Raw genomic sequence first — 25527 nt, forward strand, 5'->3', positions numbered from 1 at the left:
AAAATTCTGCTATACGTCCTTTCCATGGCACTTTTTCAAGACTAGCATCGTATTCTAACGTTAATCTCATCCTATAGTTAATTTTCAATATGTGGAGACGGCAGTTTTGCGCCTATTTAAAGTGGAGTGAGTATAGTGTGACAGTACCGGTAGGAAGAATAAGAGAAGCCAGACATGGTCCTCCTGATGGTGTTAAAGGAGATCGTTTCTGGCCTCTTCACTACTAGAGGTCTCCCCTAAGCTGAGTAGAACAGCCTGACGTTGAGAAGAAAAAGTAAATACAGTAAAGAGGTCATGGTACCGAGTAACCTAACACTATCTTTTTTTCATATCATCATCATCATCACCCAGACCTCCCTTCCCATCCATCATCATCATCATCATCATCATCCAGACCTCTCTTCCCATCCATCATCATCATCATCATCATCATCATCAAGGCCTCCCATCCCATCCATCATCATCATCATCACCATCATCATCATCATCATCATCATCATCATCATCATCATCATCATCATCATCATCAAGGCCTCCCATCCCATCCATCATCATCATCATCATCATCATCATCATCATCATCATCATCATCACCACCATCCTCCTCCTCCTCCTCCTCCTCCTCCTCCTCCTCCTCATCATCATCATCATCATCATCATCATCATCATCATCATCATCATCATCCAGATCTCCCCTCCCATCCATCATTATCATCATCATTCAGACCTCCCTTCCCAGCCCAGAGGTAATGTTTAGAAAGCCAGAAAAAAAAAAATGATAGAAAGAGATATTAACCAAAGTTTGCCCGATTGAATGAGCCTCACTCTCATCCACTTGCCATATAAGCCGCCGGAATGCTGGCTTCACCTGGTAGTCCCCCCCCCCCCAAAAAAAAAAAAAAAAAAATCACTAGCAGTACTATATGATCACTATTAATATTCACAGGAGTCGGTTTATATTTGCCCGACGGAACTGGGTCACATCCACAACCTGAATACTAAGTCGTGGGTGCAGGAAATTCAGTGAGCCCGGGATCGAGTCTCCTTGGTTACTATTAAAATCAACCCTCAAATCTATCAACATTTGGCCATTGATTGAGCTGAAAATGGTTACGAATCTCACTCAGGTTAGAACAAACCCGCTATGGTAAACCCTACTTTTTTTTTCTTTTTTGTACATTCCCCTCCCGTCCAATATGTGCTGCCATTTTTCGCCATCGTTTCACCGCCATTTTTCCATATTTGTATGTTGTTTATGATGGTTCAGCTGGAATTAAGAACGACTCCCAATATGCAGCCACCATTATATCTGCACTTCATCACCACGGATACCATCACCACTACTACTTTCACTGCAGCCACTACCACTGTCACCATCATTATCGCCACAGTTACCAGAACCACCACAATTACTGTCACCACCACCACCATCACAACAACAACAATCACCACTACCACATCCACCACACCACCACAACCACCACCACCACCATCATCACAGCGACCACCACCATCACTACCATCACCACCACAACGACCACCACCACCACCACTACCACCACCACCATCACCACCACCACGACAACAGCAGGAGCAGCAACGACAACCATTTTCCGCGACAACAACTACCATCTCCTCAACCACTGCTTCCAAACTACCAATTCCACAAGCCATCAACTGCGCCGCGAAAACAACCACCATCTCATCCACCATCACCGCCACAAACAACAATACATCACTACCACCACCACCATCACGATTACCACAACTGCCACCATCACATCATCTTCACCACAACTGCCACCAGTATGACAGGCAACCACCAGCACCAGCACCACCACTACCACCACCACCATCGCAACAACAACCACAACTACCACAACACGAAAACCACCACCACCACCACAATGATAGCCACCAGTATCACCACAGTTGTCACCATCACCACAACGACCTGCATCACAACCATCACCACAACTATCACCACTGTAATAACCACCAGTACCACCACAATTACCACCATAGCCATTACTACAACTACCACGATCACAACCACATTCACCACAGCTACCACCACTGTGACAACCACCAGTGCCACAGCCAGCACCAAAATTACCAACAACATCACCACAACCAACACAACAGCTTTCACCATGCACCACCACAACCACCACAATTTCCACCACAACCACCTCCCACCACCACACACCGTTCCACTTTCAGCTTTACTATTGTGGGTAAGAAAAGGAAGCGAGAGAAAGAGGATTAAGAAAACTGAGGATTTGAGGAGGAGAAACAATATGGCGGAAGGCGGGGGGATTAGGAGAGGCGGAGAAGAGAAATACGGAAATGGAAACAGGGAGGACTGGGGGACACAAAGAGGAAAGGGAAATAGAAGAAGAAGAGAGGAAGAGAAAAAGCAAAGAAAAGGGAAGAGGAGGAGAACAGAAAAGATGATGATGATGATGATGATGAGGAGGAGGAGGAGGAAGAGGAGAAAGGACAGAGGAAAGAATAAGAAGACTGGAAATAAAAAGTGGGGAAGAGAAAGAAAGATAGACAAGGGGAGAAGGTGGAAGTAGGAGAGTTGAGGAGAAAAATGGAGATGAAGCAGAAGAAAGGAGAGATGAGGTACAAAGAGAAATTTGGATATAGAATGATACTGAAAAAAACAGAGGAGGAGGAGATCTGAAAATGAGAAAAGAAGGGTAGAATATATGAAAAGAAAGAGGAGATGATCTGAGAAAAAAAGAGATGCGGAAATTGAAACGAAGGTGGAAGAGAAAAGGACAGGAAAGGAAAAAGTTATAGGGAGAATGCAGGTGGGGAGATGCAAGAGTAGTTGAAAGAAAGCTCAAATGAAAGAGGAAGAGGAGGAGGAGGATGAAAATTAGGGAAAAAAAAGGGAGGAGAGGAGAAGGAGGAGGAGAAAGGAATGAAGGAAGGATGAGGTGTGAAAGAAGAGGATGGGGAGAAAGGTAACATGAGAAGGAAAGGAGAAAGAGCCGTGGGGGGACAAGAAGGAAGCATGACGGAAGGAAGGAGAGAGAGGAAGATGGAAAGAGAAAATAAGAAGGGAAAGTGAAAAAAAGAAATGACAAAAGAAAAAATGAATGGGGGTAAACAATCAAGAAGAGGGGAAAATACGGTCTGAAATGCCAAGAGACCAATGAGGAGAGAGAGAGTGAGAGAGAGAGAATAAGGAAAACGAGAAATGTAATATGAGGAGTTCGGGGCGGGCTGGGAAAAAATAGCGTAGTAGAAAGGAGGAGGAGGAGGAGGAGGAGGAAGAGGAGGAGGAGGAGGAGGAGGAAGAGGAGGAGGAGGAGGAGAAGGAGGAGGAGTTAAAAAGAGTACAGGTCATGCGAAAAAAGAATACAGAGAAAACAGATGCTGATGAGAAGGAGTAGTATAGGAGACAGGAAAAAGGTACCTACAGACAAGCAGAGGTGGAGGAAGATATTTGATAAGAGAAAAAAAAGCGAAAAGAAGAAAAAGAATATCATAGAAATTAGGAATGAAGGCGTGAGAAAAAAGGGCAGGGGAGGAAGGAGGAAGATAAAGATGGAAGCGAGAGCAGAGTAAGTAATATCTATATATATGTTTATATATCTATCTATCCATCTATGGAAAAGATAGGAGAAAGAATAATTAAAAGATAACTGGAGAAAGAGACAAGATATGGTGGTGAGGTATACGGTCAGGGTAAAGGAAAGAATAACGTAATAACAAAGAGATGTAAAAGAGGAGTAAGGCAATATTAGCAGACAGATAGAACAGGAGAATGAATAATTCAAAAGATACAGCAGGAGAACGAGGAGTAGGAGAGCAGCAGAAGCAGGGTATGAACAGGGAGGCAGGCAGGTAAGGCGAGAGGCAGAAGAAGCAGGATATCAACAGGGAGAGCGGCAGGGAGGGAGAGAGGCAGGAGAAGTAGGATATCAGGCAGGCAGACAAGGAGGGAGCAGGCAGGGAAGGAGAGAGGTAGGAGGGGTAGGGTATCAGGCAGGCAGGCAGGGAGGCAGGCAGAAGCACCGCCTGTATGGAAATTTGGAATCCTGGTTTGATTTGCATTACAATTTACATAATGCTGGTTTTCTTCTCCCCCCAGGTGGTCGCGCCAAGACTCCCGCCACACCAGACGCAAGGAGGAGGCGGCTGCAACAAGGAGAAGAGGAGAGAAGAGAAGAGAACAGAGGAAGAAGCAAGAGAAGAGAGCAGAAGACAAGACAGGAAAACGGAATTGAACTAAACAGAGAGCAAGAGAACATAGAAAGTAGAACAGAAGAGCTGTCGGGATATTGGAGGAGTTCTTATAGAAATTAATGTGGAATTGATAGTAAAGTCTGAAAGAAATCGGGGGAAATATTAAGAGATTTTCAGAGAGAATTGTTTGAGAGGTGAAGTAAGATGACGGAAAACTTGAAAGAAAATTGAGAGAAGTTGACGGAAAGTTAAAGAGAAAACTGAGAGAAGTTGCTGGTGAATTGACGAGAAGATCCGAGAGAGAAGCTAAAATGGTTTTATGGATGACTGAAGGCGCGGATACTTTGAAATGAAGAGGTGGTTGTTCAGAAACTGAGCATAATCGTTGCAATTTCGCTGCACTGGGAGCACTGGAAAGTTGCCTGTGTATTAGTGGTTGTTGCAGTGTGGGGAAAATTGCAAAGAAAGAGAGAAAGTGAAAGTGAGAGAGAGAAAATAAAGACTGGTTATGAAAAGCTGTCAGTAAATGAGATTGCGAGTCGTCGAGGCTGGAAAAGGGTAGCAGTAGCATAGTTTTAATGATAACTCGTAACTGCCGTGATTTTTCTCTCAGCTGCACAAAATCATACGATGTCAGCATAAATTTAAAATCCCACAGTGTATCGGTAACAGTGAAAGGTTTGAAGTGAGGATGATTCGCGGTTTCTGTTGCTAAAAACTGCTGCTGAAATTCTGTCTGACGATAAAGAAAGGAAAAAGGGAAGGAAGAAGAGTGCATATGATTTTGAGAAGAGTAAAGTGGATTTAAGAAGAGCGATGAAGGAGAGGGACGGACGTGGTGTGAACTTGTGACCGAAGAAATCCAAGCCGAGCAAGAGCTAGGGAAAGAAAAAGAGCGAGTAAGAGAGAGAGGAGGAGAGAGAGCGAGAGAAAAGAAAAAAAATGAGAGCGGTGAAGCAGCGAGTCAGCACCACCACCAAGGATTACAGCCACCACCACCACCACCATCGGCAGACCATCCGCTTCTCCTCCTCCTCCTCAACCTCCTCCTCTTCCTCTTCCTCCTCCAACAGATCTGCGTACCGTGGAGGGGGAGGAGGGAGCAAAGGCCTCTATCATGCCTCCTCCTCCCCCAGCTCCTCCTCCTCCTCCTCTCCGTGTAGTCGCAGCCGAGGGGAGGACAGGGGCCATCAGCTGACCAACAGAGTACTCTACGGCGTGCCTGTGCTGCTCTCGGTGCTGCTCTATCTCAACACTCTCCAGGCAGGCTTCGTCTACGATGACCAGTAAGTGTTGTGCGTTGTTTCCTATGAATGATTTAACCTTTAGAGCAGTGTTTCTTAACCTTTTTGTCGCTGTTACCCCCGTGACACACCGAGATAGGCTGTTATTACCTCCGTCCTGTTGAAATCGGGAGAAGGAGTAGATACACGTGATGGTAGGCGTAATGTTGTATTTTCCAAGTGAATATACAAACTACAGAAAGAAAATGTTTTCGAGTACATTAGACAAAGGCATGCATTCTTGTCGGTTAAGGAAGCTTCCCAACAACTCTTCCTTAGCGATTTATTTTTGGATATGACTCGTTGATATCTTCTTTATACATTATTTATACAGAATACGGTGATATCGGAAGGATTTCTGTCGCACAGAAGAGCGTAGTAAAGTGTAGTAAATAAATTGCTTAGGAAATGGTGCTAGGGAGCTTCCTTTCCGACGAGAATAAGGGTCAACATGTTTTCAGCACGTCACACATTTGGTTGTATTGGCAGTTTGATGGTTCAAACTTTATTTCTTTTAACCAGTTTTTCAATGCGTCGCTCTGTTAGAGGCAATGCACATCGCTCCAAGCGCGAATACGTATGATTAATTAATACCCTGAAAAAAAAAGAAAAGAAAAATCGTTAAGAAAAATTGGTGAGAAAATCTTCACCGATATTACCCCTTGGAAAAGACAACTTTACTCCTTTGGGTAATTACCTCCAGGTTAAGAACCACTGCCTTAGAGGACAAAGAATGACTCTTAAACTGATTTAAAAAAAAAGGTGTGGCTTAGCCTAAGGTTAAATAAAAGTGACTACACCTAAGTTAAAGAAAAAATAAAAAGCTATAGACAGAATGTTAAAAATTTATATTCTTCATGACCTCATATGGTAATTTTGAGTGTTTGAAATGAAAACAGTTTATAAACAGTTCAAAAAATTATTCTTTTCTTTACCACAGATGCTATTTTCAGTCTCAGTAGATGTGCGAGTATTATGGGAATCGCAGACCAAAGCACTATTTCAATGGCCTTTAGTGTTCAACAGTGTAAAACCACAGGGTTGTATCCTCATTGACGTAAGACCCTTCCTACCACCTCTTACGTTTTTCTGCATATTGCATATTGTTTCACCTAATACTTTTTTTTTTTTTACTAACTACGTCGATATGGTAAAGGTATTCATAACATGTTAAAAGAAATCAAGATGCAATGTGCTTAAAAAAAGAAAAGAAAAAGAAACTACTAATGAGGAACTACGTGTAAGCATCGGTAGCCCCTTAACCACAGGCCATTGTCTCTGTCATGGCTCTTTCTTGTATCTTATTGCACGAACTTTGATGGTTTCAGACGATTTCATTCAGCTGTAGATTTAGTTTTCCTACTGGAAGGAATAGATTACAACTTGACTGCCCTCTCCAGTACTAGAGGTAAAAGAAGCAGAGAAATAATTGAATTCTTCGGGTGGCAGTGTGCTTAAACTGGAAATGTGTCATGGTAATGAAAGGATTAACATGACTGTGTGGGCTTGGACGAGGCTGCCGGCACGAGTTCAGGCACAGGAAATGATAACCCCGGATATTTAGGTCAGTCTTTTTTTATTTGTTTGTTTGTATGTTTTTCGGCGGCAACCCCATTTCTGGACGTAGCTAGGGGAGAGTTGGCGACCTACATTTTTTTACCGATATTGTTACTGACTTCGTTTTTTCCGATAACAGATTCTAGGATAAACAGAAATAGAATTGAAATTTCATCATCATCATCATCATCATCATCATCACCGTAAAATACTGGACTAGATAGGATGGAAAAATAGGAAAAGGGGCAAAATTATAGCCTATTGACAATGAAAAGAGAAATGGACCACAAAGTCACATACCGGTGCTCATCACTCAGGCTTTCAAAATCATGGCTCCAACTTTCGGACAAAACCTTACACATAATGTTTTTCGATGAGCTTCATGTGTGTTGTAGAACTGCCCACCTGTGACAGACGTATGCAAGCCGGCCGCTACAATACATGCAATTTATAATAATCTCGCAGACTATATTGTTGAAGAAATGATGCAACTTTTGCTTTATCCTTCTTACAATCGCCATCCATCCATATCGATTCTTTTGTCAGTCGTTTTTCTCGCTTACCTCCCAGACCTCCCATTTTCATATAGTCATTTATTGTCATCCTGGCTTTTCACGTCTCTGTCCACTTTTAAACGACTTACATATGTTTTCACCACCCTAGCCATATCCAGTCCTCTGTGTGGCCACTATTGTTAAATCGCACTTTTACACTCCGATCAAAAGACTTGCGTTCTCCATATTTTTGTAAATCAGTTTCTTATCCATCTGTGCAGCACGCGTAATGTATTCCTAAGTATTTCTGTTTCTACTGAAAATGTACAAAACTGCACAGAAAAATGAGAGAGGCAAGTGGTGAAAATAGAAATAAAATAAAAATTAGCTACGATATTTTTTCCTCTTTTATGTGTATGTGAGGTGGAACCAGGACTTCCGGGGTTTGAAGGATGAGTGAATGATTGTGTGGCCTGTTTAATTGAGCAGACTTTTGATAGTTCTGCTTCTATCAGGATTTTTCTTGCTCTCCGGACCCCATCCTTATGGGGAAAATTAGGTCCGGATGATGATAATAATGAATGATGATCTGTGAATATATATATATATATATATGTGTGTGTGTGTGTGTGTGTGTGTGTGTTTGTGTGTGTGTGTGTGTGTATGTTATATACGGAACCGGTATTTTGTTTGAAATTTGGTGTTCTTACCGAGTTGTTAGCTCACTGTCATCACTGTCGTCCCACCTCTTTTCCACCTGCAGTTACAAATAAAACGCTCGAGAACAGTGGTGGATGCAGGATTAAGTTACAAAAACAACTAGAGGGGCACTCAGTGGAGCGCATCTTTCCGACAAGAGCAACATAATTTCCAAACCACTCTTCATAATGGGTTAGGTTTTCTCATCACTGATTAGGGTTTCGCAAAAAGTGTTTTCTGGTTTCAGAATCTGTAATACGATCCGGATCGGTCACAAAAGTTAATCGATTGTTCCCTGGGACATGGGCTATCTACCCACCAGATTTGGTCCAGCTCTCTCTCTTAGTTTTTTAGTAATCCTGGTAACAGACAGACAAACTAACAAACAAACAAACAGGGGTGAATACATACTTTTCTCGTCGAAGAGAACAAACAGGGGTGAAAAAACTTTCTGTGTCGGAGAGATTTGAGGACGTTAGTGTGTTTATCTAGACAGGATAATATAGACTGTCATATTAATAAATGTTTTCACAAACCTTAACCTTTTATCTGCGAAAGAACCTTAGACAGAAAACACTCTAGAAAAGTGTGAAGGGCGGCATTAAGCGATAATTCCTTTGTTGTTCGACGGCGTGGGGTGGCGTGGGTACGACTGGGCTCAGGTGTTGTGTAAGCAAGACCAAGCCCTTCAGGCGGCCGTGGCTTTGGATAATCGCAGGGTAGAGCATTGGCGCCTAGGACTGAAGATGGAGAATGTGTGAGGAACTCTTGGGAACTGTGGAGGGTATGGGGACTGTGGGTAGTTACCCTTTCATGTTGAAGTACTCTAGGTGGGAACTGTAGGTGGGGACTGTTGGTGGGGACTGTATAAGCTATGGTGTCTGTGGACAGGTGCTCTCGGGGTGAAGTGGGTTTGTAGCTACTGTTTGTTGATATTGTAAAAGGGAACTGTACTGTTGGTAGGTACTCTCCTGCTGAAGTACAGTAGACGGAGAATTTTATGAGTAAGCTCTCTCTTGTTGAAGTGCCATGGGTAGGTATTGCCGGCGCGAATTTGGTGGGCGGTTTGTGTAAATGATGGAGACTATGAGTGGAATAGTGTTACTCTGTGTGTGTGTGTGTGTGTGTGTGTGTGTGTGTGTGTGTGTGTGTGTGTGTGTGTGTGTGTGTGTGTGTGTGTGTGTGTGTGTGTGTGTGGCTACTGGTGTTAGGTAACCTACTCCGAACCACCCAAGCGTCCCTACCAACCCCCCCTGCCCTACCCCTTGTCTGGATTTGGGTACTCTCCTCCAAGTACTTACTTTTACTCCATTGTCATAGAAATCGCGGTTGTATTCATGGACGAGGCTCACAGAATTACGGTCGGTATTGTCCTTATTGTATATGTTTTTGTTGGATGGAAAAAGAAAAAAAGAGTGCAGCTTCTTCCTATCTCTTTTTCTACCTGTAGACAAAATTCCAATGCCATATTCTTTTCACCTCAAGTTTGGCCAGATTTTTTGTCTTTTGTTGCCTATTTCTCATAGGTCAGTGGCAGGAGCAGACTACTACGACTTTGCATAGTTTCCATCGCATTCTTCGTGACGAGCATAATTTTTGAGTGTTATTCTAATGTTACAACTCAACATACACGAATACGAGATGGCAATTCTGGGACAAATAAAAACAAAGAGAGTGTAGCAACGACCGTCTTGTTTTATAGAAAATACAATGAAAATAAAGTACAGAGCGCTTTGGTGTTTCTGATTTTCCCTCAAGAACAAATCTTATAGTGTGTTCATTTTAGCTTGGCTTAAATTTGCCATCTCTCCATCTTGATTACTGAGGTGTAAAAACAAATTAGCACTAGAATATGATGTGGGTCACGAAGAAGTGCAATGGAAAGGACGTAGAGCCAAAATACAGTACTGTGTCTCTGTTGCCGTTGAGCTTGAAGTAAGCAGCGATGTGAAGATAGTCTACGCCAGAATAAAGTGAAACAATTACAGTTAGATATTAATCGTCCTTTTTATTTATAGGATGGACAAGAAAGGGAGAGAGTTGAATATTTCCCTGTGTCTTGCTCTCCCTGCAGAAAGAAATGCTAGTCACGGCCTGCAATTGATCGTAAATTTGTTTCTGAATCTCAGGTGCTGCTCGCAAAACATGGCTGGCTTGGGTGCGAAGGCTGCTGAGAGAGAGAGAGAAAGGGAGAGAGAGAGAGAGAGAGAGAGAGAGAGAGAGAGAGAGAGAGAGAGAGAGAGAGAGAGAGAGAGAGAACATTTTGCCCCTGCAAAAAAAAAAAAAAAAAAAAAAAAAAAACGAGGGGTGGGAAAAGGATGAGAATGGGTGTTTTGGCTCTTCGCTTAAGGTACAGGAGGCTCTCACGGCTACAAAAGGAATGTCAGTCATAATAATTCTCAATTTCACGGAGTTTATCGGAGGAGAGGATGAATATTTTGACTTTCACGAAGGCTATAGAAAGCCGTCGTAGATTACTGGACGATAGACTTGATATCTTTCCTTTCACGTAAGTTACAGATTGAACTTTTCCAATATATCTTTCATTAGCTGCTCATGGTACTTAGGTCGAGAAGGGTAATGGCCGCACCGTAGTGTGACTAAATGAACACATGTCGCTCTAGGAAGGGTCATATTTGTGGAACTACTGTACTGAAGGCTGGACAGATAACATTCATAGGTCGTGCATGGTACTGAAGTCGGGAAGGACGATGGTCTAATCTAAATCTGACTAGGTGATATCGCTTGTCTCTGGAAATGGCAGTTATTGTGGAACTGCTGTACTGGAAACTGGGTGGCTAACTTTCATTAGCCGTGCTTGGTAAGTTGAGAAAGGTGATGGGCACTACGTAGTCAGACTCGGTGACCTCATGTCTCACTGGGAGGGCCAGATTTTGTGGAACTTGTAGCGTAAACTAGGTCAGTGGCTTTCATTAACTACATATGACACTGTGAACTCGTCTAACTCCAGGAAGAGCAGTTTTTGTAGAACTGTTATACTGGAAGCTTGGTTAGATATCTCTCATTAACCTCGGACACCCAAAGGCCAATCGTCCATCTTTACACGCACACAGACGGCTTTATTACCCCCATAATTTCAGATACTCAACGTCGGAATTCTGCCTCGCACGCAAATCCTCCTAAACACCGCAAAACTGTGGGTCGGGATGGACTTTGAACTGCCCCTTTTTACAGCCTCGAGGAATAAAGATAGAGGCTCTGCTACTTTTACGTTCGCTGGTAACTGGCGTGGAGTGGTTGGATGACGTGTTGATGTGGGTAGTTTGAGGCGCCGGGGAAATGTAGATAGGTGGAGGATTCATTTGGCTGTTGGACTTTTGAGTTTTGTAAAAATTGTAGGGATGTTCAATTCAGCGGGCTGTAGAAGTGGACAAAGATGAACCAAAGGCTGATGTAAAGGAAGTGTGAGCTGATAAGAAGGGAGGGATTGATTTGATTGGTTCTGTGTTTGGAGTTTGGTTTTAAGTGATGGAGTTGTTGATTACTGTGGTCTGTATAAATGGATAAACATGAATCAGTCTGACGTAAGAGAAGCGTATCTGGGTGGATGGGGTGATTCGCCTGCTGCCGTATTGATAGTTTGGTTACAGTGATGAGGAGTGGTAAATTCTGTGGGACGTAAGGATGAATTAAAGTTTGAGTACATTGTGTTTTTGTTCTCTATTTGATGTTTCCAATTTGTGTCCAATGTCTCTCTCTCTCTCTCTCTCTCTCACACACACACACACACACACACACACACACACACACACACACACACACACACACACACACACACACACACACACACACACACACACACACACACACATATAACTCTCCATCCATATTAAAAAATGACAGGGCTGAGGGAGGGGAGTCGGAAGGGGTGTAGGGTAGGGTCGTGGGAGATGAGGGGTGAGGGAGAGAGGAGGGAGGGGGGAGTGTTAGTCTCCAAAAAAGGGGGGGGGAGGCTATGGGGGGTAGAAAGTATTACCTTATTCCCACGGTTGTCAGAGGACCGCGATGTACAAGGGGCAGGGAAGGTGGGGGAGGGAATGGGGGATGGGGGAGGGAATGGGAGGTGGGGGAGGGATAGGGGGTGTATGGGGGATGGTGGTGGGCAGATTCGTCATAAAAGTATCTCAATATTTCGGGATTTGTTCGTAAAAATCGCATTATTCCAGCCTGTCATAAAAACACGCCGCTATTCCCGGATTTGTCGGGGAAAATTGCCGCGCGATTTCCAAAGTCCGCCGCAAAAACATGGAGCCATTTTGGGGAGTTGGCATAAACCGATGGCTTTTATGGCGGCTGTTGTAAAATATTATATAGAGGATATTTGTTTGGGGGAAGGGGGGGGGGCATAAAATGGTAATGGTGGTGATTGTGGTTATGGTGATGAATTGGTGATGAAGGTAATATATAATCACAATAACTGATATTAATAATAATGATGATGATGATGATGATGATGATGATGATAATAATAATAATAATAATAATAATAATAATAATAATAGCAAATGATAATAATAATAATAATAATAATAAGTATAATAATAATAATAAGTATAATAATAATAATAATTATGATGATGATGATGATGATGATGATAATGATTATTACAACGACTAGTGCAGCAATAATAATATTGCCCCAGTTTCCCACTAATTCATCAGGTGGCTGATGGATTAAACGAAATAAAAAGCTGCTTACGCAACTGCCAATGTCATCTGACGTTACATGAGGCGGGATAATCATAATAATACTAATGCAAGTATTAGCAGTAATAAAAACATGCATACCAATACTGATCACATGACTTCAAACATGTACACAGTCGGTGTAAGAAATTGGCTGAAGATTACACTGTAGTAGTTTAATAATTGGCAACATAGAGGTATACGTAAATATGACCCAGTTCGGTTTAACGTAAATCAAGAGAAACGGAGATCACTAGTTATTATTTGTTAATTATCCGCAATTATTTCCTAACTCGGTTCTACAGACTTGTTTCTTTCGTTACTGAGGGAGATGCTGTTTAATTTAATAATGATAACCATTCATATTATTTTCTCAATCCAATCCACTCTGTCTGCTGGCGGCAAATAAGATTACGATGATGATGTTGATGATGATGATGATGATACTGAGGTACAATGTTATTACGTTGTCACAAGTTTTTTTTGATAACCCGTCTGTCTGGCCGAGCAGACCCATCAACCGCAGGCTAGCAATCGCCCCTGCAGGACAGTCCCGTGCACTGAACTGATGTTCCCTAGTTGCAGACAGCGCCTTGCGACGCACGGAAAATCGTGCAAATTTGGTTCCTGGATGAACGCCGCATTTGCAGCCACCCCGTTGTCTGGCTATATTGTTCTTGCGCAGCATTGGTAATGGTTTCCTGGATTACAGTGGAGCCGCCTGAAATGGAGAGGAGAGCAATAGAAGATGGTGTTGTCAGAAGCATTTTGGGTGATGATGATGATGCTACTGTTATTCTATTGCAACGTTTTTTCACTGCCACAAAAAATCATTGGTGTTATTCCAGCAGCTCACAGAAAAGCAGGAAGCCGCCTGGAAAACAACAGGTATTTTCTGGGAGCCACCAATAAAGGAAATCTCTTTAGTCTGGTTCCCAGAAAAACACGACCATTTTCTATTACGGAGCATTGTGGTATTATTCTAGAAAAAAAAAGAAAAAAGGAGAGAGAAATAATGAAAATGAAAAGACAAATGAATCACTGGTTAAGAAGCTACAGATTTAACTTCTGAAATACGATGATTTTTAATTTATTCTCACTATGAAGAATTAATTTTACTAAAGGAATTTCGAACTGCAGGGGTTGCATATAGACTTCATTAATCCCTTCACTTCCGACGTATCCTTCAGGGTGACTAAAAATAGCCTGTGGAAAGAAAGAAAGAAAAAAAAAAAGAGGCGTCCTTTAACTGCAGTGGTTTATGTCAAGTATTCTTTTAGGAACTGGTTTATGTCAGGTATTTTTTAGGAACTGTTAAGAAATATTAGTTTAATTATCCAAGCCCTTGAACAGCCAGTCAGCTTGAAAGACATGATCGTTTTCTACTGTATGACGAAGCAGCATTGTAATTCTCTGCTCCAACTAACAAAACATGACACTGGACGGGAAGCTAAAACGATATATAATAGATTTCAGGGACCTGACTAGAATATGGAAGGCGTCCCAGTCCATGAAGTGTCAGGCACTCAGAAATATTTGATCACCTCTTATGCGATTTCATGATATTGCTCTATCCACAAAAAGATCACGTGGGTCAGGGAGGTATCTTGAAAACAACAGGTATATTCCTGGAGCTGGCGTAAAAAAGAAGTTGCCTGAGTTTTTGAGCAGCCAGAAAAACATGACTGTCTTCTATTAAGGACTGTGATGGTATTATTCCAGCTAAAAATACATCCCTCTGGTTGTATAGCTATCTGAAGAATGTCAGCAACTATGAAAAAGAAATTTTAAAAGTCTTCGGGCAGACATAAAAAACATGACTATTTTTCTTTTTCAGGTAACAAAGGCTCGGAAGGCTAGCTGAGAAACAACCGGTATTTTCTGGAAAGTGGCGTGAAAAATTGTAGAAAAATTACAAACTCTTTAATCACTTTCACGATAATCCTCTTAATCCTTTGAGCACCGACGCAAAAACCCGCTTAGTTGTTGAACACGCACACCAAAATTCTCTTAGTCCCTGAACACCCACGCCAAAGTGCCGTTCGTCCTTGAGCAACGCCCTTCCCCCCCCCCCCCGAAAAAAAAAAGAACTAGGCCAATACTCCATTTATTTCTGGAACACCCACACACACCAAAAATAATAACTTGTGCTCCATTTAGTTATTGAACACCCATGCAAAAAAAAAAGTTTATATATACTCCCTTTAGTCCTTGAACACGCTCACACAAAAAAACAAAACAAAAACTTTTACACTAATTTGTCCTCGAATACCCCAACCCCCCCAAAAAAAATACTCTTTAGTCCTTGAACACCCAGGCAAAAAAAAAAAAAAAAAAATTGTCCTACTTGTAGTCATTGAACACACAGAAAGAAAAAAAAATATATATTCCTTTAACACTTACCCTCCCCCACAAAAAATCCTCTTTTTTCTTGAACATAACACAGAAATTCCTTTGTCCTTATATACTTACCCCGCCCCCCCAAAAAAGAAAGCCACTTTAGTCCTTAACCATTCAAAGAAGAAAGTCAGTTACCTTATTGTTTAACATCCACAGAAAAAAAAAAATCAAACGTGAAACACTCACGAAATGAAGGAAAAATCACTTTATTCTTTAAGTAAAAAAAAAAAAAAGAAAAGAAAAGAAAAAAAGGTCCCTCTCATTTAAGAAGTACACTACGTTGTTGTCGCAGAAACATCACGCGTGGCTGAGAGGTTGTCAACACACGAGGGGGTTATTCATGGCCACGGCACAAACAGTGGTCCGCGGGCAATTGTTATTGGTGTTCTGGTGGTGGTGGTGTTATTGGTGTTCTGGTGGTGGTGGTGTTATTGGTGTTCTGGTGGTGGTGGTCTCGTGTTCTAATGCTGTTATTATGGTGGTGGTGTTGGTGGTGTTGGTATGTGGTGTTCTTATTGTGTTTCCATTCACTTGTGTTTTCATTTGATGGTGGTGTTAATTGAACTGTTGAAGGTGTTCTGTTGCGATGATGTGCTGTTCTGGTGTTGGTACTGTTCTGCTGTTGTTTGGTGTTCAAGGTATTCCATATTTCTCTCTCTCTCTCTCTCTCTCTCTCTCTCTCTCTCTATCTTTCTCATAATTGTATGTATATATATATATATATATATATATATATATATATATATATATATATATATATATATATATATATATATGTGTGTGTGTGTGTGTGTGTGTATGTAGGCTATGCAAGTTTTCTTCGGTGGTGGTGTTTTAATTGTTATTGTGGTGTTATCGTACTTCTGGTATTTTTGTGATGATGTCGTATAAAGCTCACAGGTTTGAGAGATTGTCAACACATGCTGAGTTATTCATCGCGAAGGCACAAACAATAGTCCGGGGACTCGCTATTGTAGTGCCAGGACTCAATATTGACGTTATGGTGGTGATGGTTCTGTTGGTGTTCTGGTGGTGGTGTAATGATATGGAGGTGCTATTTTAGAGGTGGTGGTAGTTCGTGTTTTGGTGTGGGTTTCGCTGGTATTCTGGTGGGAATACCATTGGTGTTCTGGTGGTGGTAGCGGTGGTGGTGTTACTGGTGTTTTTGTGTCCTACTGTTTTGGTGTTAATATTATAGTTCTTGGGTTATTATTATTCTGCTGCGGCTGCTGGTGTTCTTGAACCGTACGTAGCCTATATTTTTCACTAAACTCCCTCAGAACTCGGAAGAAAAACAGGGCTATTACGACACTTACCTTTTCCTGCCATACCCTTGTCTTTCCCTGCCCATTATCCCACCACACCCTTACCTTTCCGTGCCACACCCTCCCCCTACCGCGCCACAGCCATCCCTTTCCATTCCTTTTCCCTGTCACACTGAACCCTTCCCAGTCGCTTTCCCAGTCACACCCTTCTCTCTGTTCCCTTTCTCTGTCCTACCCTTCCTTCTCCATTCCATTTCCCTGTCGAACTGTTCCATTTCCATTCTCTTTTCCGGAGACACCCTTCCTTTTCCCAGTCACACCCTTCTTGTTTTGTTATACTTATCTTCAGATCATACAGTTAGAGATTATTAACATAGTCTTTGAAACAACAGTCTCGTAATCACCAGTAGGTCTGTAGTTGTTTGCTTCCTTTGTATTCCTTTGTACTTTTCTTTCTCTGCCACGCCTTCCCCTTTCCCTGTCCACCACCCTACTCTACCCTTCCCTTTCCCTGCCACATTCTTCTCTCTCCCCGGCACATTCTTTCCTATCCCTGCCACACTGTACCGTATCCCTGCTAAATTTTTTCGTATCCCCAGGACACTCATCCCTATCCCTTCCACACCGTCCTGTTTCTCTTCCTTTCACCGGCCCACTACCCTGTCGCACATTTCCCTTATCTTTCCCCACCTTTCCCTTTCCCTTACACACCCTACCTTCCCTTGCCCATTACCCTCACCCGCCTTATTACCCCGCTCCCTTCCTCCCTTTTTGCCCACTGTCACACCCACTGCCCATAGCCTAAGCTCTGTCTTGCACTTACATTCATCAGATCCAGCAGTTTCTCTTCTGTACCCCGTCGGATAGTTGGAAGAATTTGGTCTCCCAGAATCCCCTTTCGCCTAGTAGATTTTTTCTATATGGCGACTTGGCTGTAACACTGACTACTCCGTATCGTATTCTGGGGTAAAAGTGGAGTTTAGCAAAGCCTGATGGTCTGGCTTAACAACCATCCTGCAGTTGATAGACATTAACCAAAGCCTGCACCATCTTCTTCATTTCTTAGTGCCTGCCTCCATCTTCCCTTCCCCAACTTATTTTTGCCTCTGTCGTAGTATCCTGTCTTTTCCCTGCGATCTATACTCCTTCTCATGCCCTGTCCCTTCTTTCACACTTTGCTCTTCTCGCATCGTATCTCCTCTCCTCTGTTCTGCTCTGCTCTGCTCTGCTCTGCTCCCCCCCCCCCTCTCTCTCTCTCTCTCTCTCTCTCTCTCACACACACACACACACACACACACACACACACACACACACACACACACACACACACACACACACGCACGCACGCACGCACGCACGCACGCACGCACGCACGCACGCACGCACACACACACACACACACACACACACACACACACACACACACACACACACACACACACACACACACACACACACACACACACACACACACACACACACACACACACACACACACGTTCTGCTACCCCTTCCAACGTCCCTCCCTTCCTCCTTCACACACATGTCACACCACTCAGCCCCTCACCCATGATCAGTGCCACATCCTGCTGCAGTATCTTGACTCCAACTTCATCCCCTATCCTTCATTACTCCTCTAACCCCACAGCCCCGACCATCTCTTCTTCTCTTTCACACCTCTCCCCTTCTCACCGTCTCTTCCCGGGATCCATGCCACATCTTCCTCCAGTTTGATTACCCCTACCCATTTTCCCGTCCGCGATACAATCCTTCCATAGTAACACCCAATCTTTCTGTTCTTCCTTCCACTCTCTCTTTCTAGCACCTCTCTCCCTCACTTTCTGTCACATCCCCAAGATCCCTGCTGCACCCTGCTCCTTTTATATGATCCTTGCCTCCTCTCACAGACTATACATAACCCTTCCTCACCTACAACCTCTCGTCTCCCAAACCAACTAAGCCACTCTCACCTTTCCTTCTTGTGTTTCCTTCCACACCGTGTTTCAGTTCCTGCCTCTCTCACTTTCCCCACCCTACCCAAAAACCCATCGATCCCCGCCCACAAGCTTCACCTTATCTCATCCACACCCTTCTTTCTCCCTTATCCTGCCCCTCACCCACAGTCCCTACCTCACCCTGCCCCACTTCATGAGTGCCGCCTCCCCTGTTCCCTCACATAAACGTTCCACCTCCACACCTCCTACCAAACTCCTCGAAGTTCTTTCCAGCCAAGCTTGTCTCCTTATTCATGATTTCTGCCACACTCCACTCTAGTCTTATTAACCTTTCCAGTCCCCCACACCTTCTATAACACTGCCACCCACACAACTCCACCCCAACCCCACCCTTATTTTCTCCCAACACCCCTCCCCACCCTACCAATTCTCTCCCTGCCACACCCTGCTCCCCTTCCATGGTCCCTGCCCCCTCTCCAATCCATTTCATAACCCATCCTCCTCTTCACAGTCCCTCCGCTCTTCCAGTCCCCTCCTCCCACGCCCATCCAGCGAGCCCCACCCTGCCTCATCCATTGCGCCCACACGCTATCCCGAGATTGAAATGCTCCCCTGGTCTCTTGTGTTGTGCCAGTGTAAGACGGGCTATGTGTGTGTGTGTGTGTGTGTGTGTGTGTGTGAGAGAGAGAGAGAGAGAGAGAGAGAGAGAGAGAGAGAGGACACAACATGACCCAACACTGCCGGCAATATCGGCCTCCAATATTTGCCTTAACTGCCGGTTGACACGAGATGTATTGTGTACTTGTGCGTGGGCGTGGGCGAGTGTCACATGAGATCCTTATTTGACTGAGCTTTGAAGATGGAACAGATGGAAATCTCTCTCTCTCTCTCTCTCTCTCTCTCTCCGCACTTATATATAAAGAGTCGGAGCATTTACTGTGAAAAACAGTGCTCAGTACTCGTATGTTTACACTCTCTCTCTCTCTCTCTCTCTCTCTCTCTCTCTCTCTCTCTCTCTCTCTCAACTTCATCATATTCCCCCTCCAGCCCTCCATCTCTGATATATTAAAGCCAATCTCTGCTCTTGACAAACACATTCTCTTCCCTCATTCTGCTCTCTCTCTCTCTCTCTCTCCATCAGTGACTTACGTCCTACTCCTTCTCCATCTCTGTCCCTCTCCCTCCAATTGCAGTCCTACTTTTTCTCTCCCTGATATACTTCTCTCTTTCTCCCTGACTCCCTCCCTTCTTTCCTTTTCTTCTCAATTTTCCTTCTTCCTTTCTTTCTTTACCTCTTTCCTACGTTGTCTTTTCTATCTTGCTCAGTCACCCGCTTCTCTTCTTGTGTCATTAACCTTTTCCTTCCTGTTCATTTCTGCTAACATATTCCGCACTAGCCCTCCTCCTTCATTCCACCCGTGTTTTCTAATCCTTCTCTCCTATGTTTCCATCCTTCATATCTATCATCATTCTTCTTTCCCTCATCTCCATCTTTCATTCTTATCTCCTTTTCATCATACATACATACGTACAAGAATACATACATACATACATACATACATTCACACACACACACACACACACACACACACACACACACACACACACACACACACACACACACACACACACACACACACACACACATATCTATATCAGTCTATGTAGGGAGTCTCTATAAATAGCTCTCAACTAAACTCTAAGCTATGGATAACTAATGTGATAGGAAGATGGCTCAGTCAGCTGGTGTGGGCGTGGGTGTGGCAGTGGGCGTAGGAAATGAATAAATGATGCAGGGTAGACATCTTTAACGCTGAATAATCCGTCCCCGCAACACAAGAGAAAGGAAAGGAGCATTATATGTGGGCCATCTTGTTACCTGTGTAGCTATAGATGTTTGTATGTAAAATAATCATTCATATTTGGTTTTGCTTCCAATTGCTGTTTTTTTTCCCTATTACTTTCTCTGTCTGTCTGTCTGTCTGTCTGTCTATCTGTCTCTGTCTCTGTCTGTCTGTCTGTCTGTCTGTCTGTCTGTCTGTCTGTCTCTCTGTCTCTCTCTCTCTCTCTCTCTCCGTGTATGATAAATGGAAGCAATTCTGATCCTTCTTCCGATGTTATTAATGGGGAAATTCTGATCATGGAAGACGAAGAAGTGAGGAAAAAAGGAAATACCATAAGTCGCAGCAGGAAAGAGGAGGAGGAGGAGGAGAAAGAAGGAGGAGGAGGGGGTGGAAGAGGAACTGACGAGGAGAGGCAAGAAGAGAAGGAATACAAACGAGTACAAAGGAAACTAAACCGTAACAGTCCCTTTGGTCCTGTCGAGGCTATTTGTTGGTAGGTAGATTATGCCAAACGTAACTAATCTGTTAGTCAAAAAATAGGACAGAAAAGCAAGGGGAGGAGGAGAGATTTGGCGAGAAGGAGGGAGGGATTAGATGGAAGGAAAATTGAAGGGGTCGGGGTGAAATGAGAGAATATTAGATGAAAGGAATCGCTGGAGGGAATGAAGGTCTGCAAAGAAGGGGGCATTGAGGATAAGAGAAAAAAGAGGAGAGGAGAGAGAGGAAGGAGAAGAGGGACAGAATAAAGAAGTAGGCGTACTGAAGAAGGAGGAGGAATGGGACAAGGAGCGGAAGAAGAGGAAGAAGGGAGGGGAGACAAGAAGTGGGGCGGTAGCGATAAGAAAGGAAGAGAAGAGGAGATGGAGGATGGAGAAAATGGAGGGGTTGAGGGGAAGTGCAAAACGAAGAGAAGAGAAGGAGAAAGAAAAGAGCATGGGATATAGTGAAGGGAATACAATAGATGGAGGGAGGAAGGAGAAGGGAAAGGGGATGAAGGTTTGAGCTGAGGAAGAAAGGGGAAAAAGAAAAAGAGGGGAAGAAGGAGAGTAAGTGGGGATGTAGAGGGAGGAAGGAAGAAGGACTGGGAAAGAGCGTGGTGAAACTGGGAAAAACTGGGAAGATAACGAAATGAGGGACTGGGAGAAGAAGAAGAGAAGGGGAAACGGAAATATGAAGCGCGAAAGTAAGGGGAAGGAAATGATGTGGGGTAAAGGAAAAAGGATAGGAGGAGGAGAAGGGAAAAAGTGAATGGGGGAGGGTAAGAAAGGTAGGTGGGGTGGGGGACAAAAGAAGATGGCGAAGGGCAGAGAAGAGTACCGTAGATGGATGGTAGAGAGAGGAGGAAGGCAAGAAGTGAAGGGAAAGGCAAGGGGAAGAAGGAAGGAAAAAAGAGGAGGAGGAGGACGAGGAAAGCAGTTGTAGTGCTGTCAGAAGAGGAAGAAAAGAAGGATGTTTTCGTGTGTAAAATGTCTACATACAATTATGCAGTAGCAACAGTTTAGCTTTGTATAATCCCCATGAAAACACTGGTTCATATTTACGCCCACTCTTTCACATCTAGGAGGGTATTCTCCTTGACTAGGAGGCATTATAGCACCACTTCCTTAGCAGTTTTATCTTATATTGTACTTCTCATAATTCTCTCTTCTTATTTACTAATTTTTTATGTCGAAATAGATTAGGGCACAGACGAGAATATGATCTTGTGCAGATACAACGCCCTTTTTTATATTTCTTGCCCTTGTACCTCCAATCCCTTCATGCTCCCTGCTCATTTTCGTTCTTCACTTTCGAGAATTTGGTGGGTTTGGAGAGGGGGGGGGGGAAGACTTCTTGCTTTTCTGTCCTTATCTACGGATCACAGAATCGGATATCATAGTCATAGTTTTCTCCGTAACAAACATTCTCGAAGGGACGATTAGATCTATTGCTGTTTACTTCCTTTGTACTCATTTGTATCCCTCTCACCCAAGTCTCCTTCGCCACCCCTCCCTTCTTTCCCTACTCCCCCACTCAACTGTCCGTCTACTCCCAACACCTTTTCGTCCTCCCCCTATTATTCCCCACCCTTCCCCTCACACGCCAATCTCGCCTGCCTACTGACCCCACCCTCCCTCCTCACACTCTCAACCCCCCCTATCCTGCCCCCTGTCCCCACCCTTCCCCTCATTCCCCATTCCCCATAGTTTGCTCCCTACTCCCAGCCTCCCCCTTAGCTCCTTCAGTCCTCCTAGCCTTCTTATCATCCCCTTCCTCTCCCTCACCCCGAATCCTCCCTGGTCTGATTACTAACCCCACCCTTCTCTTCACACTCCAAATCTCCCAGCCTAATCCCTACTCCCACCCTTCCCCTCACACCGCCCCCCCAATCTACGTAGTCTGCTCCCCACCCCACGCTCCTCCACACATCCCCAATCCCTCTACAGTAGCTTACTTCCCATTCCCGCCCTGCCCTTCACATCCCCTAGTACCTTTGCCCACTCCCCCGCCACCCTCCTCCACATACTCACCAGTCCCCCTAGCTTTCTCCCCACCCTGCACCCTCCCCGTCACACCTCAATCCCTCTAGCTTACTCCCCACGCCGTACCCTCCCCCTCACACCCCGATCCCCCTATCTGGCTCCCTACCCCCACCCGCATCGTCTCTCGCCTAATTTATGTCTTGCCTGGCCCGGAATGGCTATCAGCGCCCCTAACAACGCGGCCAAGGCTGTTTATGGCTTTTTAACAACCCCCCACCCCCCTCCCCCAGGCCCTTAATCTCGCTGATGTGCCCTGGCGACGTTGATGCTTCGGGGATTAGGGGATTTAGCCCGTCATCAGTGGCTATGAGGATTAATTCGGTAGATGGATTTATTACAATGATGGTAGGTTTGGTGATTTTTGGATTTTGATTTGGAAGATGGGTATATTAACATGATAGTGGGTATGGTGATTATTCTGAAGTTTTATCTAGAAGGTGAATTTATTGTAAGTAGGTATGGTGATTATTACTGAGATTTATTCAAAATTTAACTGGAAGGATTTATTGGAGTGATAGTATTTATGGTGATTTATGGGGATTTATAGAGAAGGTGGATATACTATAATGGTGACTGATATGGTGATTAACGAAGATATATTAGGACGGTGGTTAAATTGCAGTAATAGTAGGTATGGTGATTTATTCAGAAGGGATTGATTCGGAAGGTTGATTTGTTGGAATGACAGTATGTATGGTCTTGCTTTAATGAAAATTTTGATTAATATCCTTAGTAAGCACCCGTCTGAAGTCTGCATCCTAGGGTGGAGGAGAAAAGACCATGATGATGACATGATGATGATGATGGCCACCCCGTCTTTAGGTGGGAAATAGGTCACGATGATGATTATGTAGATGATGATGATGATGATGATGATGATGATGATGATGATGATTTGATTACAGTAGCTACTAGCAAGTATGGCTATCAGTTACGTTACCGTATCGGTTTGACTATAATCGAAGAAATGGTAGCTAGTTGGAAGGTGGATTATCGGTTTTTATCATTACAGCTGGTACTGTGATTATTCATGCCTGATGTATTATCGCGTTTCAGTAATGATATGTATGATAATTATTCAGATAGGCTAGTTATTATCGCTGTCTGTACAACAGTAGGTGCAGGTATGGTGTTTATTGGAAAGATGGAGTTATCGCCGTTGTTGTGGCGGTAATTGGATGTATGGCGATTATCCAGAGGCTGTATTATCACTTTGACAATGGCAGTGCGTTTGACGATAATTCAGAATGTGGTGAATTACCGGTTTTACGATTATAGTGGGTAAGGACGATCTATTGAAGGTGGATTATAGATTTTACAATAACAGTGAGTATGATTGTTATTCAGAGTGGTTTATAATCGCTTATACGGTGAAAATAGGTATGAGAGTTATTCAGAATGTGGTGAATTATTGGCTTTACAATAATCGTTGGTCAGGCAGTGTATTCTGAAGTTGGATTATTGGTTTTACAATTATAATGAGTAGGATAATTGTGAAAAATGGGATGGAGTATCGGTTTTGCAATTATTCAGGTCGATTTATGACTCAGATGGGTAACGTCGACAGAAGGACCTCTAGGCTTCTCTGTCCCTGTTCAGTAACGACCCTTCCTCCCACGCCATGCCATCATCCTCTCTCTCTCTCTCTCTCTCTCTCTCTCTCTCTCTCAAGCCCAAAATTAGCTCAGAAGTTTATCGGAAAATCGAGACTTAACCATTTCGCAGATAGGAACGCACTTGGATAAATTTTCTTCACTTATTACCAGACTCTTTAGTTCAGCAGAGGGTAATATTGTTCAGGTTATCTTTGGAGGATTTTGTTCAGCAGAGAGGGAATTGTGTGATTGATCTTGAGTAACTTTTTCAACTGTATGGACGAACGTGGTCATTCAATTAGGCTAAAGATAGAGGGTTTGTTTACCCGAGGGAACTTCTAGCAGTAAAAGAGTTAAGAAAGTTAGTTTATTTCATTTATAGTCCATTTTCTTTAACGTGGCTCAGGTTTTTGTCCCTTTGCCGCTTATTTCACATGGCTCAGTGGCAGAGTAAGACTATACTATGGCTCCACATCCTTTTCGTAGCACTTCTTCGTGGCTAGCATCACTTACTAGAGTTAACTCATTTTTACAACCTAGCATTTTAGAGGAAGAGAGGGCAGTTTTACGCCCAGCTAGAGTAGAAGCGTTATAGTCAATCAGTTATGCAGTTCTTTCACCTTATCTTGGCCCAGACAGTCTTTTTTTTTTTTAAGCTTATTTCACGTACTTCAGTGGCAGAAAAAGACAGTACTGTGGCTCTGCATCCTTTCCACGGAACGACTTTGTGACTAGGATCCTACTATGCTGTTAATCTGTTGGTATGACACAGCATTCAAGATAAAGAGATGGCAATTTTAGGCCAGGTCAAAGTAAGAGTATAGCAAGAACCACATCTGCACGTCGACACATTATGTTGTATTCCTGCAGCCGACAAAGGATTTTACTCAGCCAGCACATAGTTTCGAGCAAAAGGAGATAAAAACGGTCTTTATTATTATCTCTTTTCCTATTCTTGCCATTGCCAGAGGATCATCATCTTCATCATCATCATCTCCAT

At 43.5% G+C, this 25527-nt stretch overlaps 1 protein-coding gene across 1 annotated transcript in view; it reads left to right on the plus strand.

Annotated features, from left to right (window-relative positions):
* Nucleotides 1-25527, plus strand: part of LOC145406483 (protein O-mannosyl-transferase Tmtc1-like) — an 894634-nt gene that overhangs the window by 218103 nt on the left and 651004 nt on the right. The window contains exon 2 of the mRNA XM_080277638.1: nt 4112-5492. Coding sequence (XP_080133764.1) covers nt 5149-5492 — 344 coding nt within the window. The 5' untranslated portion in view covers nt 4112-5148. The remainder of the gene's footprint in view (nt 1-4111; nt 5493-25527) is intronic.

Source organism: Coenobita brevimanus, chromosome 70 (genome assembly GCF_032717465.1).
Source record: "Coenobita brevimanus isolate Jiangsu-jjx chromosome 70, ASM3271746v2, whole genome shotgun sequence".
NCBI classification, from domain to species: Eukaryota; Metazoa; Arthropoda; class Malacostraca; order Decapoda; family Coenobitidae; genus Coenobita; species Coenobita brevimanus.